General features: G+C 39.7%; 1 protein-coding gene across 1 annotated transcript in view; it reads right to left on the bottom strand.

Annotated features, from left to right (window-relative positions):
* Positions 1-19200, bottom strand: part of TMEM117 (transmembrane protein 117) — a 656162-nt gene that overhangs the window by 523663 nt on the left and 113299 nt on the right. Inside the window, exon 2 of the mRNA XM_004711523.2 lies at positions 8520-8652. Coding sequence (XP_004711580.1) covers positions 8520-8652 — 133 coding nt within the window. The remainder of the gene's footprint in view (positions 1-8519; positions 8653-19200) is intronic.

The following is a 19200-nucleotide window of genomic DNA, read 5'->3' on the forward strand; positions in this document are numbered from 1 at the left end:
AACCCAACGCTTCTCCTCCATTATCAAGGAAGAACCTGCTCTCCCAGCGCCAGTAAGAGAAGACATGACATGAGCCTCACCACAGGGAACTCGCACGTGGCACAGTCCACCGTGGCCACCAGCGAGGGGAAATCATACCCCAGCCACTAACACCACCCAAATCACCCAGAAACCAGACTCTCAAACAACCACCACAGAACCAACATAAAGGAACAAAGACAGCATTAGGGGAAATAGAAGAAGGGGACAATTCCTGATACAACAACGCAATTAAGATCAGCACAAAAACAACATATATAATCAATAAAGAAATACATAAAAATAATTTAATGCCTTAATGGCTCAGAGACAGTAGACAATAAACAAGATTCTATTATGCGATCACCTGTGTTGTTTCTGTCACCAAGCCCATTCACATTTTCCAACATCTGATTCTTCTGCTTGGTTTCCAACTTTCCAATTCTGATCACCAGTAACAATCAATGCATCTTGATCGCATGGTCAATCAATATCAGATTGCAGAAGTTCGTCCAAAAAACTCACTGCCACTGAGTGTATTGTAACTCATAGCAACCCTATGGGGGCAGAGGGAGTAAAACTGCCCCCGGGGGTTTTCCAGGACTATAAACCAGTATGGGAGTAGGAAGCTTCATCTTTCTGTCCAGGAGAGATTGGTGGTTTCGAACTGCTGACAACTGTGGCTAGCAGTCCAACAGATAGCCCCAGTGGTGCAAAACTTGAGTAAGAGTTGACGAACTGGTCTTCCATGTACTCAAAGGATACTGTGCTATCACTGGCGGCACTGTACTTCAGGAAGGACCTTAAGTTGTTCTTCGTCATTCCGCTTGAATTTCTCATTCTTGCACAGTGGACTGTCGTATTCACAATGGCCAATACCAATCCATTTCAGATCACTAATGTTGATTTTAACCTTTCCTTTCATTTTTAAATACTTCTAGTTTTCCTAGAGCCATCCTTCCTTATTCCACATTCCAGCTATTAATGGATGTTTTCCATTTTTCTCATTTTGAAACATGCCACATCAGTATACAAAGCTTCTCAACGTTTTGCTACAAATATGTCAGTAAAGCTGCATCTCCTTTGAGGAGACGGCTCTTCCCCCGTTATATTTTGAGTGCCTTTCACTCTGAGGGGAGACGGCTCTTCCCCCGTTATATTTTGAGTGCCTTTCACTCTGAGGGGCTCACCTTCCGGCAGAACATCAGACAATGTTCTGCCACTCGGCAGCTACTGTTTCAGAAGTGGAACCGTCTTTCTGTTCTTTCGAATCTGTCTTACTCTGGAAGTTCCACTGACATCTGCCCACTCTGGGTTGACCCTGCTGGTACTTGAAATGCCAACGGCATAACTCCCAGCATCACAGTCACAGGCAAGCCATTGCATGTGACAAACTGACAGAGGAGTGGTGAGTGGAAGGGAAGATTCAGTAGTACTTTTAAATCAACTTTGCACAACTATTACTTCCATATAATCAAATGTACCTAATTTAAGTGAACAGTTGACTATGTTTTGACACATATATATAATTTTAATGGTCACTCAACAAATTATGGAACTTTCTCAGCATTCAAAACTATTTTCTTTTTTTTTTAAACATTTTATTAGGGGCTCATACAACTGTTATCGCAATCCATACACACATCAATTGTGTAAAGCGCATTTGTACATCATTCTCAAAACATTTTCTCTCCACTTAAACCCCCGACATTAGGTCCTCATTTTTCCCCTCCCTCCCCGCTCCCCCCTCCCTCATGAGCCCTTGATAGTTTATAAATTGGTATTTTGTCATATCTTGCGCTGTCCGACATCTCCCTTCACCCACTTTTTGGTTGTCTGTCCCCCAGGGAGGAGGTCACACACAGTTCCATGTAATCGGTTCCCTCTTTCCTACCCATTCTCCCTTTACCGTCCCTGTTTCGCCACTGACACCACTGGTCCTGTAGGGCTCATCCACCCTGGATTCCCTGGATTTTCAATTCCTATCTGTATCAGTGTACCTCCTCTGGTCTAGCCAGACTTGCAAGGTCGAATTCGAGTCATGGTAGTGGGAGCGGGGAGGAAACCTTTAGGAACTAGAGGAAAGTTGTGTTTCTCTATTTTCTCTTAGCCCTTTCTCATCAGCCAGTATCTCCTCACTGAATGCCCGAAGTCAGCTTGGCCTTATAAGGAAAGTCAGAGAAATGAACGAGCACAGTGTGGACTCCTTTGCGTCTGGCTTCTTGTACTCGGAATAATGATTTGAGAACTACACATTTGGTCCTTTTCATAGCTGCGTGTTCTTTTTTCCAAGTGTCTTATTCTCTCACTATTTTTAAATGTTTTAGTCAATTTAATTACTTTAAATATGCATTTTATTAGCCGCTATCCAACTGTTGTCTGATCTCAATGTCTTGAGCATTTAATCTTCCTATTTGTTATGTTTGTTGACAAACATCATTACCAGAGGAGCTTTACGAGAACATTTGGATTCATAGTGACTCTGTATTATAAATTAAACCACACATCTATACATAGGTGGGGAGAAAAGGGACGTTAGTGCACACTACACAGAGATATTTGGTTTACTGCTCAGAGATACCTGGGAGGCTATAAAGGCCAGTGAAAGGAGCTTCAGTGGAGTGGTTGGTTACGCACTGGGATGCTCATCTCCAGGGTCAGCAGACTGAACCACCAGCTGTTCTGCAGGAGAAAGCGGTCTGTCTGCTCTGGTGAAGATTTGCAGCCTTGGGGAGGGTTCGATGTTCCCTGTCACGTCTCTATGCACTGGAATCAGCTCAATGGCAGTCGTTGAATATAAAACTGATGATCTGCTTTGCAAACCTTCACCGAATGCACACAAAAAGCTTAAACACACACACGCAACCTTGTGAAGTCATACGTGTAGTTATGAATACCCTTGGAGATTTTTTCTACTCCCTGGACAAAGCTTTCTTGATTCGGCGTTAGCTAATAGTTACACACTTGCTAATCCAACTTTTCTGTGCACTATTTTGCAGGACCATATAATATGAAAACTTCTGTCACTTACTATGAACCCAAAGTTTATATCTGGCCCATATATAAAACGCAAGTCCCTAAGTCACTGCTTCTGAATGTCAGCTTCCAACCAGGTTTTCAGGCCCTTCTTCACCTGTGGTCCCTGGAGGATTTTCCCTGCCTTTAGTTAACCTCAGCATTTTAGGAGGGCTTATCTGACTGTATGTATATATACAGTCAGATATATATATATATATATATATGGTAAAAATGGTGTGTGTGTGTGTGTGTGTGTATATATATATATATATGGTAAAAATGGTAAAAAAAAGTGTATATATATATATATATATATATATATATATATATATATACACATTTTTACCATTTCTAGGAATTCTGAAGTAGAAGAAGCTTCGTGTTACTTAACCTGTCACTCTGTGATAAAGAAGTTACATATAAAACTTCTACATGTCAAACCCTGCCCCTGGGCTGCCTCTTCTCTCCTGGAGAATTCATGCTCACAACCCCAAACATTCTTCTAAAGATCCATTTCATTTTAATTATTTGGTAACAGAAAGAATAAAAATAGGTTGAGTACGATTCATGTCACTTAATTTACATGAAAGAGCCCTTCAATATTTAAGCACTTAGCTGCTACCCAGGGGTCAGTGGCTCTAATCTACCACAGGAGAACCGATCTGACGATCTGTTCCCATAAAGTTTTCTCAGTCGATGCCATCACGGTCTTGCCGACTCATTGCGACCCTCCGCAGCAGAGTAGAATGGCTCCTGTGGGTTTCCATAACTATAACAGTCACGGGAGTAAAAAGCCCCATCTTTCTTCCGAGGACTGGCAGGTGATTTCCAATTGCAGACCATTTGGATCACAGGCCAATTTACCATCACTAGGCCCCATCCCATGATAATTTTCTTCTATCATATGGGCTACCATGAGTCAGAATCAACCCCATGGCTCACAACACCAAACCGGAAAGGGGAAGAACAGCAACTATTGTCACGTACTTATTTATGATAAATTTTTAAATCCTTGATGAAGAGAATTTACAAAGAGTAGCATTTGGTGTTGTGAGGAGAGAAAAAGCAGAGGTTGGGTCATCTCTGTAGTAATGGGCGAGAAACAGGGCCTGTTTCCTGTGCTTTTGTTCCTTTCAGTCCCACTGCTAAATGGTCTCTTACTCCCTTACCCGAATTCCTCTCTGCTTGATTCTCAGCAATGACGAAGTCACAGAAGTTAGTGCACATTTCAAGGAATCCACTCTCGTGAGACAGGCAGCCTGATTCTCATCAAGTCCATGTTGGGCCAGGAAGCCAGCCTGCTGCTCTGCCTCACAGTGTCCTAGTCGCGGCAGGCTCCTCTGTTCTCTGTTGGTCTGCAGGCCTTGGTCTCTGGTCTCGGCTTGGCTTCGTGACTCTGTCTGTCCCATGGCCCCCATGTCACAGTCTCTGATCCTCTGGTCGTGGCCTCTGCACTTCACACAGAGATCTCAAAGGTGCTTCCCTGCTCTTCTTCCTTGACGGTCCTGGGCTTTCCCTACGCCCTGTTCCTGAGATGGCTCGTTCTTATAGCCAGGAGAGTGCCCACTAAACCTGACCAATCCCCTCGTTGGTGTTTCCGGTGCTCTTGTTGTCTGGTCTTGCACAATTTGTCAGGGTTACAGGAACGTGGATGGATAGAAGTGTCATCTTAAGAAATGTCTAATCCAGAGAGGGAACAGATTAAGAGCTTAAATTCTGAACACCTGGTGTGCAGAAGGCTATGGGTAACCTTGGAAGCCCAAAATCCATTTGCAGCATCCCCATGAGGATTAAGACTCCAGTGAATCCCCTCGGATCATAGTCCAGGCATGGGAGTAGGCTCGCTGTCAGACAGAGCATTGTAAAGTCAATTATGGCAAATGTGCTCAGGTTCAAATGTCGCACCTTATCATTTGATCTCCCTTTTGACCTATTTTAAAACTGTTGCTCTTTTTAATATTTTCCGCTTTCTTTTCAATTCAGGTTTCTGTTTTATTTTATCATTGTTGTATTTTTGTTGTTGTTTCTTACTTGTGTTTTGTGTAATTTTCTGTATATAAATTTCAGGATTTATAAATCTATAGAGGCAGCGAATGGATTAATATTTATCTAGGGATATGGTATGGGAGGTGGGGGAAAAGTGAGTAGGAGAAAGAAGAAAATAATCTAAAATGGATTGTGGAGATGATTGCACACCACTTCTTAATATGATTGAACTAATGAAGTGTGTGATAGGTGAGCTACAAGCCAATAAAACTAAGAAAAGAAAGAAGGGAATTTCACTTCACCACCCTATAGAACTTCAACTCATTCATTCCAGGCCTGAAGGCTTCCTATGTGTGATGTTCAACTATGAACAGGATACCTAAAGCACATGAATACAGGTCTCACCATTGTAAAAAAAATCCTTGCAACTCTTTGGGGAATGGATACAGCCCAATAACTCTAGAGAAGACCACAAACAAGACACACTGGGATTCCCTGTGGTTACCAGATTCAGCTCAAGAATTTGAATTCATCTCTACTAACCCCATTGCCCTGGCATAAACCAAACAGTCTGTGAGATCTGTGTGCCAGGGTCTCTCCCCACACTCTGGCTCCTTCATTCCCTGCTGTGGTGGTTACATAATCTGGTGTCATTTGGGGACTTGAGAGGGTTAAGAGTGAAGGGGTGGAGTCTAGTCTATCAATTGGGTCATAGTCATACCTCTGTGTGGGTATGGCCTTCTCCTGAGGATTCTGGGAGCTCCTGTATTTCCTCCTTGGAGGTGGGAGACACTCTTGCTCTAGGCTCACTCCCTTGGAGACTCTCTACTTACAAGACTCACTCCCTGTGAGGCATCCCTGAGGAGAAGCCACATGAAGTTACCCTGAGGCAGTCAGAGTTTTAGAGCTGAAGGAACCATGTGGAGACCCCTGCCAGTGCTGAGAAGCTCACAATGCCCCTGGATCCACAAGACTTTCTACCCACTGGCATGTGATCCTCCTGCATTCGGCATTATTGCATGTGTTTCGTGATTCTGAAGAGGATTTTATAGATTGGCATAGGACATATGGACTGATATCGGACTTATGGACTTGATCTGGACTGAGCTGGGATGCTTTCTCAATATTCACTTGCTCTTGTATATAAAGCTCTTTCTTATTCACATATGAGTATCTATGAATTTGTTTCTCTACTCAACCTGGACTAACACACCTACCCTTCAAAAAATGAGGCAAGGCTTCACATAGCAGGGTGTTTTCTAGGCAACTCCAAAAGCAATTGCAGATATTCCCTCTAAGTGTGTTATATAAACGTTGGTACATATTGAGTAAATGGTGATAGTTGTCCCTGGCTTTGGACATAGAAAAGAAGTGACACCATTAAGATTTTCTCTCACTTAAAGATCCTTTCCAGGAAAGATAAGGCATAACAGATAATAGTTCAAACATTTCAAAAGAATATGTAACAACGTATTTATTCTGAAAATAAAATAAAACCTTTTATTAATGACTTATTGAGTAACGATTCCCTTCCTTCTTTAAACATACAAAATCAGGTTGAGGAGTAAAGAAGCCTAGAAAAGTCAAAGAGGATTATGATGAGGGCCTAACCATACCAACCATTAAGCAAATCTTTAGTAGCATTCAGTGGGCTGTACTATCAGAATGCAATACTTAGTAGCTCAGGTTTTCTCTCTATTATTGTTTAAAATGAATATGTCATTTAATTCAATGCCGCAGAAGTTACTAAACTTCTCTGCCCATAGTTTCTTTAACTGTAAAGGGGAAATAACAAAACTATCTGCTGCATAAGGTCACAGTGAGGATGGAGGAGGTAATTCATGCCAGGTACTTATTAAGTGCTCAATAAAAATTATCAGTCAATAATGTCATATTTGTCATTATCTATGAGTATTTACAATATGAGAGGTATTATCTCAGTTAAGTTTCTGCTTTTAAATCTAATCTCTATCCACCCAAACCTCAGAATAAGCATTTCTACTTATCATAGCATAGACAGGCTTCAGATTGCAAAAGAAAAAAAAACAAAAAACAGATGAAAAGTCAGCTTTTGAATGAACAGAAATTCTTTTGTAATATTTAACACATTATTTCCAACAGTAGCCTAAAAACACAGTTTTTAGATGGGAGTCTTATTCTTCTGGTCCCAGGACTGAAAGAGCACAAGACCTCCCAGCGGTACCTTCTGTTATGTTTAGTATCACACCCCATTTCCATACCAGTCTATAAGTCCATGCAATGCTCTAAGTCTGAAACACATCCTGATAGCCACTGTTAAAATCTGTAGTGACATCATTTTTAAAAAGACCCATTATCAACAGCATTACTCTAGTCCAAGAAACAATTACAGACAAAACACTTTAATAACTTCTTAAAATCCAGGCATTTGATCTAAAATCAAATTCCTGAGTCAAACATTTGTTAGCATGGACTAAATATAAGCCTTGTGAAAAATCTATTTTCCTTTTACTATTCATCTCCTTTTAAAGTGGAAGAAAACTATAAAATTTTAATTGAGGTGCCCCCCTTGGCATTGGACAATGGTAGCCAAAATCTATATGTAAAATACTGCACACTGTAGAAATAGACAACAATCTTGCCTAGTCTCTATTTAGAAAAAATATGTATTGCCTAGCTATATTGATAATAATTGATCGAAACTTTCTTTAATAATTACTTCAGTGCACAGCAAACCTCTAAAGTGGTTTATTATTGTCACTAATGTTACTTATTGCTGTAAATCAAACCAATCTTCTTATGTTCTGGTTTAGAATTTACTGAGAGCAAATCAAGAGCAAATTATGCTGTAATCCCAATTCTTGGTGTTCATTATATAATGAAAGAACTGAGGAAAGTTAAATATATATTTAATATACTTAAGTATACTTAATATTTACATATTTGTTATATACTCATTAGCACATCTTCAGTCCACAGTAATTTGACTTGTATTTTGATAAGCATTGATCACAAGCCAGGAGGTAATACAGGGTGGCTCACTTTTCAAGTGACTCACTTATAACAAAGGAGTCTCTGTTGGGAATGCCAAGAAAGGGTAAAAAATCACCAGTATCAAGTGTTTGTCGCCAGGAGCTGCAGCTCAATGGAATTGCAAACTGGAGACCTTCATCTTAGCCTTGCATTTCTGATTTCAGAAATATAACCAAGCTAATAAATGGTTTTCCTGATTCTCATACTTTCTGTTGTAATAATTACATTAGTATCTGCTCTCAAACAGAGAAGTCCTAAGGAATCAGAAACACCGCACACAATATAAATACTATAATGTACAATAAACTTCTTAAAGAAAGGAAAGGTAATAAAAAGACCTCAAATAACTTAATCAAGAAAAATGCAGAGATCATGCCTCTTGGAAGAATATTCAAATGAGATTTAGGCCACAGCAAACTCTCCTTGAATTCGTAGGAGTTTCAAACATAACACTCACCACAACAGAAAGGGGAAAGATAACCTACCCCATGCTCCCATCCATTAGAAGAACCGTGTTGTAGATGTGAGAAAAAATGAAGAGAAAGAGAATTGTACTGAAGAACATTGTCATCCATGACCCATGATCCTCTCGAAACATCTTTAGCCGGAGTAGGCGACCTGAAAAAATACATATTGTTAGAGATAAATTTTCATTGTAACTAAAAGTCATGTATCTTTATATCAGTGCATCTTGTTTCACTATATTCTGGCTCCTTTGGATGAAACAACTATAGAATGTTCTTTCTGACTTTTTCTAAATACACTGTCATGGATGAAGTCACTGACAACCTTCACATCACATTCAGTCCTAAAGCAAACATCACAACCGAGAGAGCTCAACACACAGAGAGATCTACTTTTATGCTAGCATGAATGACAGCACTAGTGACTGCTACTTTTTGTCATAAGTACATCATCAGTTCATGCTAAAGCTACGTGAGGTAAGCAGCAAAAGAGATTCGTAAGTTCTATTTGGCTCCCTTTTTTATTTCCACACATCCAATTCCAATATTGGCCAAAAAATAAACCAAGAGAGAACTCACTTATAAAAAAAAAAAATTGAAATTGGTTAAGGAACATAAAAAATTGAATTAAAAAAAGTCTGTAATAAGAAACAGATAGCAAGTCTTTTTCTTTGATAACATAATCTGTGTCCATGTACATGCACATCTGCAGATTTATGAAGTGTGTGTGTGTGAAGTGGGTCCCAGCAAAATGAAATTTGCATTGCCTAGAATTCCACTTACAAAGGTAAATTTTTAAACTGCTTAAAATGTGAATACTTCAATGAAGAAATAGGTTTTAAGGTGAATATATACAAAAGTCAAAAATACTAAATCGGAATTCTCCCAGCGAGAATATTTTGACATATGGAACAAAGAAATATAAGAGCACTAAAACCCTGAGACATAGAAACGTGAAAAACTATGAGAAAAAGAAAAGAAAAAAAAAGAACACCAGCCATCCTGGCTTCTCTCAACATAAATTTTGTCTACGTACTTAGCTCCATTCCTGAGAAAGGGCATCTAAATAAGAGAGATGATGCACTCGCAGAAAGCACCCTGCGTGGCTTAAAATGATGAAGTGCTTGTCTATCAACTGAGAGGTTGGCGGTTCAAACTCACCCAAAGGCAATTCAGAACTATGGCTGTGGATCTGCTCCTGAGGGGTTACAGCCCTGCTAACGCTGTGAAGTGGTTCTACTGTGCACACTGAGGGCACGGCGAGGCAGAGCTCACTCACTCCACGGGAAGTAACAATAACCACAAACTTATCAAATGACAATTAAAATAGATTAGGCCTGCATTTTTCCAGCAGGATTTCTCAATAGAGAAAATGTTCCCCAAATAAGTGAGAGGAAAAAAAATTCCATCTGGAAATCCTCTCTGGAGAGACAGTATAACTTATAGAGCATAGGAAGAAATAATCTCTTAAAATCTAATTACTAAATGTTCCTTTATCCCTCACTTTTATTGAAATAGCACTTTTGATACCATTTGTAAATCAAGCTGATAGATATTTTACCCTAACTGAAACTTTCAAAAACAAAATTCCCTGCCTTTGAGTCAAATACGACTCACAGTAACCCTATAGCATACCTTCTTAAACTATCAGTGTGGTTCCATAAGAGGACACATAACTGAACGTTGGGGTCACAAAAACATCTAGCCACAGTACAAGGTTTCTGAACGCACAGTGACCAGAAATTAATTTAAAACAAACGGGTAATGAATCTGAGGTGTTTCTGACAGCACTTGCCTTTGTCCCAAGTTTCTCAGGCAAAATGTGGGAAAAGTTCAAGAAGCCCTGCCCTAAAGGAAAGACTAGAGCAGCCCTTTTGGGGTTCCAAAGCTGTCAATCTCTATGAAAGCAGGATCAGAAAGCCTCATTTCTCTCCCAAGGAGAGCCTGATGGGTTGGAACTACTGACCTTGTAGTCAGCAGCCCAATACGTAACCCACTTTAGATGGAACACAAAGGTGGGGGACTTTGGCTTCTTAACTGGTACAAGAGAAGCAAAGGGCAAATCTATAAATCAAGGGGAATGTGATGTATAACTAAAAAAAGAATGTGGGAAACGCCCTACCGAAGCAAATGATACTATCACTACCAATTACAAGCCTACAGAACCCATTGATTAAGTAAATGAACAATTATGGAAAGCCAGATATTTGCAAGGCTCCACACAACACACTGGCAGGACTGTTATAAATAGATATTAAAGGCTTACCAGAGAGTAGAAAACACATATCGTAAACATCTGAAAGCAAAGTGCAAGGAACAGCATTCATTCACTGAACAAATATCGAATGTGTGCTCAGAACATGCCAGACACAGTTAAACGTGATGCAGGCACAGCTGTGAGCAGGCACCAGGGTGCGTGCAGTCAATCATCATTTAGGTGTTTAAGAGAAGCATGACCTTATTTGAGGCTCAAGGGGTCTCTTTGTTCGGAATTCTTTTTGGCGCACATCCCTTCAGGCTTAAAGCAAGATCAATTTATTTAACTCAGTAGTTTATAAGAAGAATTGCAAAGCGGGCAATTAGAGTTCCTTTAAGGTTTAATGTGAATTTCTCTCACAGCACATGCATGTGTCAAAATTAGGTAATGAGCATATTTTAAAAGGCAAATAATAATGCTGATAATTTAAGCGTGCACTGCAAATAAAACATTGTGGGTTAACGACAAACTAGCTGAAATAACACAAAATTAGGAAAAAGGGAAATGTGACAGTACCATTTATGCTGTCATTGCCAAACTCATTGTCTGGCATTAATTTCAGCCATTAAAGTCATTGGAAGAAAATGGCAGGTTAGCGCAGCTTGAAATTCACTGGAAAGGCACACTAAAAGCACTGCAATATATTAAGTTCAGAATTGGTGTGACCCAAGTGTTGAGTTAAAACACATTATAAAAATTTCTCTGAAAATACTAAAGATTAACGCCTTCATGGCCTAGCTAAAGAAAGGCGTGCTGGTGGTGTTCTGATTAACGCACTGGGCTGCTAACAAGATTGGCTGTTCGAAACAACCAGCTGCTCCAAGGGAGAAAGGGGAGGCATTCCACTCCTGTAAACGGTTGACTAGTTCGACTTTGTCCGATTGGTCGCTACGAGTTGAAATCTAGTCCATGGCAGTAAGTCTGGTTTTGGAGATTGCTAGAAACATGTATGCAAAGACTGACCCACTCAATGACTGTTCCCATGAGCCACTCTTCCCACACAATGTCACCAAACCAAGAATTTTAGCGTCACCTGAAAACGTCTCTGGAAAATTCATTGTCTCAACCCTGTAAGGTGACTGACTATACAGCTTGTTTGCCGGGAACTGTCATCCTGGTGATAATGCTCCTTTGTGTCACTAAATTTGTTTCTCTTGTCAACCTGTCCTAACACAGATGTCTTAGGAAGCAGGCCATTTCAAGAAAATGACAGTATAGAAGTCATCCACCTCCAACACAATAACCTTTCTCACTGTCATCAAGTTCTTTCCCACTCTCAGCAACCCTAAAAGACAGGGTAAAACTGCCCCTGTGGGTTACTGAGACTTTCCGGGAGTACTAAGCCTCATCTTTCTACAGCAGACTGGTTGGTGGTTTCAAACTGCTGACCTCGAGTTTAGCAGCGCTGTGTAACCCACTATACCATCAGGGCTCCTTAGGTAGACCCATAACACTAAGAAATGGTAGAAGACCATCCCTCATGCAGTATTAGGCAATTACATAGTATAAAGGGCAGAGGTGTAAGCACAGATTGAAGTATTTGTTTTCAGGATCCCTAAAACCCCTATCATGGCATAGTGGTTATGTGATGGGCCAGACCCACAAGGTCAGTAGTTCAAACGACCAGCCAGCTCCATGTAAAGAATCGCAGTCTTGGAAACACAGGGGCAGTTCGACTCTGGCCTATATGGTTGCTGAGTCAGCATTGACTCGATGGCAGTTTCTTTGTTTCACTTTGTTTATTTGTTTTTCATAAATCTCCTTTCACCACTTTGTAACACTGTGGTAGTTTGCATGTTGCTGTAATGCTGAAAGTTAAGCCACCTGTATTACAAACACCAGCAGGTTCACTCAATGTGATCAGATTTCAGGTGAGCTTCCAACCTAAGAACAGATTGCTAACAAGGAATAGGCTGTCCACTTCTGAGGGATTCACCATGGAAACCCTTCTGAATAGCAGGAAACCACTGTCAGATACAGTGCCCATCAAATTAGAAGGCTCTCAAAATAGGACTCTTCAAAGCAGAGTCAACCATAGTGGTGTGGATAGAGTAAAGCTGAGGGGACCTTCCTTGCTGGTGGGCATTATTCAAAATGAGAAGAAACAGCAGCAATATCCATAACTAGTCAGAACAAGGAAGGTACGAAGTATGTCTCTAGGACAACTGGAATTCATCAAAAAGGAAAGGAAACGGATAAAATTAACATCCGATGCATTAGTGAGCTGAAATGGACGGGTATTGGCTATTTTGAATAAGATAGTCATATGTTTAACTGTGCCTGGAATGATAAATTCAAGGAAATTTCAACACATTCATTGTCATAAAGGACATCTCAAGATCTACCTTGAAGTACAATGCTTTCGGTGATAGAACAATATCTATGTGCATACACGGAAGTTCAGTTAAAATAACTATTATCCAAATGTACACACCAAGCACTAAAGTTAGTGATGAAGAAACTGAAGAATTCTACCAACTTCTTCAGTCTGAAATTGAACAGGCATGCAATCATGATGCATTAATAATGATTGGCGATTGTAATGCTGAAGTTGGAAAAGGGGGAAGGATCAGTAGTTGGAAACACGGTCTTGGCAAGAGAAAGGAAGCTGGAGATGACAAGATAGTTTGCAAGACCAATGGCATCTTCATTGCAAATACCTTTTTTAAACAGCATAGACAGTGACTGCATATATCGACCTTGGCAGATAGAATACGCATGTATCAAACTGACTCTTATCTGTGGGAAGGGACTGCCAAGAAGCTTTATATCAACAGCCAAAACGAGAATGGAGGTAAACTGTGGAACAGATCAATTGCTCAGCTGTACATTCAGCTTGAAGCTGAAGTAAATTTTTGAAAGTCCACAAGCCCACCTGAATATCAAAACATCTTAACAACATATTTGACATTCTGAACACAAATGACAGAAGATCTGATCAAGTTTAAGATCACATCAAGAGTGTTAATATATTTTAAAAGCCTGGGGGGTTGGGAAAGGCCAAATGGATGTCAAAAGAGATTCTGAAACTTGCTACTGAGCACAGAATGACTAAAGCAAATAGAAGAAACAGGGAAGTAAAAGAGCTGGACAGAAAGTTTCGAAGGGCAGCTGGAAGTACGGTATTATAACGAAATCAAATGTGCAATCTGGTGTTAGATAACAAAAAAGCATGAACACTGAGCATATATCAAACTGAAAGAATTTAAGGGAAAAAAATCAAGCCTTAACTTAAAATGTTAAAGGATTCCAGGGGCAAAAATACTGAACAATGCAGAAGCATTTAAAGATGGAAGGAACACAGTCGTTGTACCAAAAAGAACTGGATGATGAGCAATCCTTTCACGAGGTAATATATGCGTAAGAACCAGTGGTACTGTGGGAACAAATGCAAGCTCTGCTTCATATACCAGCCAAAAACCAGACTCCAGAAATTTATGGACTAACAATTGAAATATTTTAATAAACTGATGAGACACTGAAAGCACTCACTAATCTTGGCCAAGAAATTGTGAAGAGAGCTATCTGGCCAACTGACTGGAAGAGATCCATGTATGTGCCCATTCCCAAAAATAAAGGACCAAATAAATACAATGAGGATATTATAGAACAATTTTATTAATATCATATGCAAGTAAAATTTTGCTGAAAATCATTCAAAAATAGATGAACTAGTAAATTGGCAGAGAGCTGCCAGAAAATCAATCCAGATTCAACAAAGGACATAGAACCAGGTATATCATTTGTGACATCGGATGGACCTTGGCAGAAAGCAGATAGTACCAGAAAGATGTTCACCTGTGTATTGTTCACTATGTAAAGGCTTTCTATGGCATGGATCATAACATACCATGGATAATATTGAGAAGATTGGGAATTCCTGAATACTTAATTTTGCTCATGTGGAACCTGTACATAAACCAAGACTCCACCATTCTAACAGAACAAGGGAATACTTAGTGATTTAAAATGAGGAAAGATGTGCACCAGGGTTATATATTTTCACCATACTTACTCAATCTGAATGCCGAGCAAATAATCGAAGAGGGTGGAATATATGAATCATAAAGTGGCATCAGATTGGAGCAAGGTTTATTAACAACGTTTGGCATGCAGATGAAACAACCTTATGTGCTGAAAGCAAGAAGGACTTGAGGCGCTTATGGATAAAGAACTAAGACTGCAGTCTTCAATAAGTATTGTAACCCAGTGTAAAGAAAACCAAAATCCTCACAACTAGACCAATAAATATCATCATAAGGGGAGGAAAGATTGTAATGGCCAAGGACTTCATTTTACTTGGATCCATAATCAAAATTCATGGAAGCAGCAGTCAAGAAATCAAATGATGTATTGCATTGGGTAAATCTGCTGCGCAAAACATCTTTAAAGTGTTAAAGAACAAAGATGTTATATTGGGGCCGAGGGTGCACCTGGCCCAAGGCATGGAAGTTTCAATCACCTAATATGCATGTGAAAGCTGGACAATGAATCAAGAATACCAGAAAATAATTTATGCATCTTAATGACCGTGCTGGTGAAGAATACTGAAAGTATCATGGACTTCCAAAAGAACAAACAAGTCTATCTTGGAAGAAGTACAAGCAGTCTGCTCCTTCGAAAAGAGGCTGGCAAGATTCCATTTCATAGACTTTGGACATATTATCAGGAGAGACCAGCCCCTGCAGAAGGACATCAAGGCTTCATTCTTGGTAGAGGGTCAGTAGAAAAGTGGAAGCCTCCCAAGAAGATGAATGGACACAGTGGCTGCAACAACAGGCTCAAACATAACAATTCTGAGAATGGCACTGTGTTAGTCTGGGTAATCTAGAAAAACAAATCCACAGGCACTCAGATGTGTATAAGAAAGAGCCTCATACACAAGAGCAACTGAATATTGAGAAAATATCCCAGCGTAGTCCAGATCAAGTTCACAAGTCCAACACTAGCCCTTATGTCCGAGACCAATCCATAAATTCCTCTTCAGACTCACAAAACATTTGCAATGATGCCAAATGCAAAAAGGTCACAGGCCAGTGGATGGGAAGTCTTGTGGGTCCAGTGGTGGTAGAGGAATCTCAGAGCTGGGAGGGGTCTCCACCTGGCTCCTCCAGCTCCAGGGCTCTAGTGTAGCTCCATGGGTCTTGTCAGTAACCGTGTCTCGCAGGGAGTAAGTATGTGTCCCGCCTCCAGTGAGCTATTTATCTCCTTAGCGCCTCCAAATGAGGTCATCAAGCTATCAAGCTGTGACCTGACTGACAAGCTAAACTACACACCTTCACGCTTATGTCTCAAATTGACAACAGATTATGTAACTACCACAGGCATGGATCAGAAAGGATTTCCTTCTGTTATACATAGGGCTGCTATGGGTCAGAGATTGAAAGATAGCTGTGAGTTGGAACGAATTTGATGGGTTCTAACAACTGCTAGCAAGATTTTTTTTTTTTTAAGATTTAATTTAATTTAGAGGGGAAAATGTGACATTACACCTTAGGCCATGACATGGGAATATAAAAGGACAAAAGGACGATGTACTCCAAAAGAAGTTTCCAAGCTGAAAGTGAGCACTAGGTCATATATGCCAAAGCCTCTTGTGCATGGTCTGGTCACCTACATATGAGGACATGAGAAACAAAAGGGATCTGCAGTTATTGTGAAGACATGTATTTAGTTTAGGAACCGAAAGACAGCTAAAATCAGCATGGGAGACACTCCATGTACGAGGAAGGATGTTCATTGTTGCAAATGACAGGAACTAAAATGAAAAATGAAACAGAATTTAAAAATTAAACCCAGCCTAAATTATGAAGAATTTTTATTTATATTGGCTTCAAAAATTTATTTTCTTATGTTGCTGTCCTATACCAAGCATAACAAAATTTTGACTTACAATAAATGCTTTAAAAATAACATATATTCACTAGAGTCATGGGGATGGAATGACTTGAAAGGTTTGAGTTAGCACTCAATGTGAGCAAGACGATCTATCTAGCCTTTCCCAGCTTTTCTTTTCAGGTTGGGTTCCCATCTGTTATAAACTGAATTGTGTTTTCCAAAACTGTATATTGAAATCTTAATTCCTGTCTTTGTAAATATAAGTCTCTTTGAAAATAAGGGTTCTTTTGTTGTATTAATGGGTCCTAAATGCAATCATCTCTCAGGAGCCAAACAGACGAGAGACTCATACAGGGAAGAGGACGACATAAGAGGGGGACAGAGGCATCGACAAGACCAGGAACGCTAAGAATTGTGGGACATCACCGAAGCTCAAACAAAGAACAAGCAAGGAACTTCCCTTGGGGCCACGCCCAGCTTTCGCACTCACAGTCTCTTCAACAGCAAGAAATTAATTTCACTGTTTTAAATTATGCCATAACTAGGTAGCAAGATGCTATCTTAGCTCCGTCGGTTTTCACAACAACACACATGCACACATTTTGTTTTGTTTTGTTTTGTTGTCTCAAGATAATAGAAATTATGAATCTTCTTTATTTTTGTCTAGGAAGAAAAAGATCATACTTTTCCCCCAGGATTTACAGGAAAAATGCATGAGATTAACTGTTATAGAGGGTTCCAAATGAACCCTCATAGCCAAAGTTACATACATCGAGGGTTAACTAAATTATTTATAAATCTATTTGATATGTTTCACTCCTAGAGGCAAATGAAAATAGTTACTTGGCGTGACAATGATTTCCCAATGCAAGTTAAGCCTGTCGAACACAGTACTGAGAAGAACAGACCCTGAGTTAGCAGGGGCATGATTCCTGAATTACAGTTTGGAGTAAAGTTGTCTGTCATATTTGGGGCTTTATGTCAATGAGAAAGTGAAATTCATGCTATATTTTGGAGGATTTTTATCAGTATAAGTAGCTCAAAACATCTTAAGAAGACAATAAGATACAAGATGACCAAGGTAGCAAAGGCTCAGAGAGGGTAGGAAAGAAGTGGCCTAGGGGGGTCTGTATTTTCTAGTACATGCTTAATGCCCAGCAGAATGCAGAGACAATAGAGTCTTATTATATGAAACAACCAGTTGCCACATAGTCGACTCCAACTCGTGGGAACCCCTGTGTTTTAATGTAGAAGTTGTTCTATGGGGCTTTGAGAGTGATTTTTTTTCTTATTTATTCTTTTATTGTATTTTTAATTTTTCCTTTTTTAAATATCTTGAATACATTCATCTTATCATCTTAAATAAAAGGTGATATATTTATTTTTCAATGTTTACAAATATTTCTATCTCAGCTGAATTCTACAGGGGAAGTGAATAAAAAGATTAAAGCAGATAGTGTTCGCTTTTCCTTGACACTAGCATTTTTCGTTTTTCTTTTTTTTTTTTTAGCGGTTTCTAGGGGCTAGGATTTAATGAGGAGGGTTGTATATTTATAAAATGGTAATAGGAAGTGGCCTTCTTCTGATGGCAAGTCTCTCCATCATTTTTTATAATCATTTTATTGGGGGCTTTTACAACTCTTGTTAGAAGCCATACATCAATTGTATCTGACATATTCGTACATATATTCCATCATTCTTTTTTTTTTTATTCCATCATTCTTTTCTAGACATTTACTTTCCTTTGAGCCCTTGGGATCAGCTCCTTTTCGTAGGAGACCAGTAGGTTTTTTTTCTGATGCCTTTTCTTCAAATTACCAATCTTTTGATAAGTAGCTGAGTGTTGTGCTACCCAGGGTCTCCATTAGATGCCATAGTAATGGGGAAATTCTAGGAGAAAAATTAAGATCGGCCCTCAAGCCTGCTAAAAGGAATACTGTACCAGTGAACAAAGTCTTTCTGGTCATGTGCTGTATTTCACAGAACTGCCCAACCTCAAAAGACCTAAGACCAGCCAGTCTGTGTGTAATTTCTTGTTCAGCTCATGTGGACCACTTCTGCAACAAGGTGGGGAACATATTTTTGTTCTTTACAACTGTATCCCTGTGCCATGGCACAAGACACAGAGCCTATTTTATGTGTATGTAATATGTGTCCCGTGTGTTTTATAATATGCAGCGCATATCCATCGAATGGAATAGAAAATGAAGAACGCCACACATGAACAAACAGCATTCCATTGTAGCACTGCAACCTTCTGTCTTTCTGGCTCTCACTCCTACCACGCCTACCTTCTTCTTTTCTTTTAAAGCCTCCCTCCCTTAATTTTCTCCTCACATCTCTGTTACACTTGCCTGATAAACTCCATTCAGGTTCTACAATTTGCTTTCTCTGATTTCAGTACATATTGCTGGGGGGACAGGAGGGTTAGGGGGGCACGGTTTACGTAACTGGGCTGATAAGTCACTACACAATCATGATCCCCAACTCTGGTTGCTATCCCAGCAACGCATATTATTCTTTTCCTTGCCTTCAATCGACTCCCTTTTCTATTCTCTTCAATATCTATTCCAAATGTTACCTCTCGAAAGAGCTGGGAGGAAAAGG

The sequence above is a fragment of the Echinops telfairi genome, unplaced genomic scaffold (assembly GCF_000313985.2).
Source record: "Echinops telfairi isolate 266 unplaced genomic scaffold, ASM31398v2 ScPeMD7_12;HRSCAF=54, whole genome shotgun sequence".
In the NCBI taxonomy this organism is placed as follows: domain Eukaryota; kingdom Metazoa; phylum Chordata; class Mammalia; order Afrosoricida; family Tenrecidae; genus Echinops; species Echinops telfairi.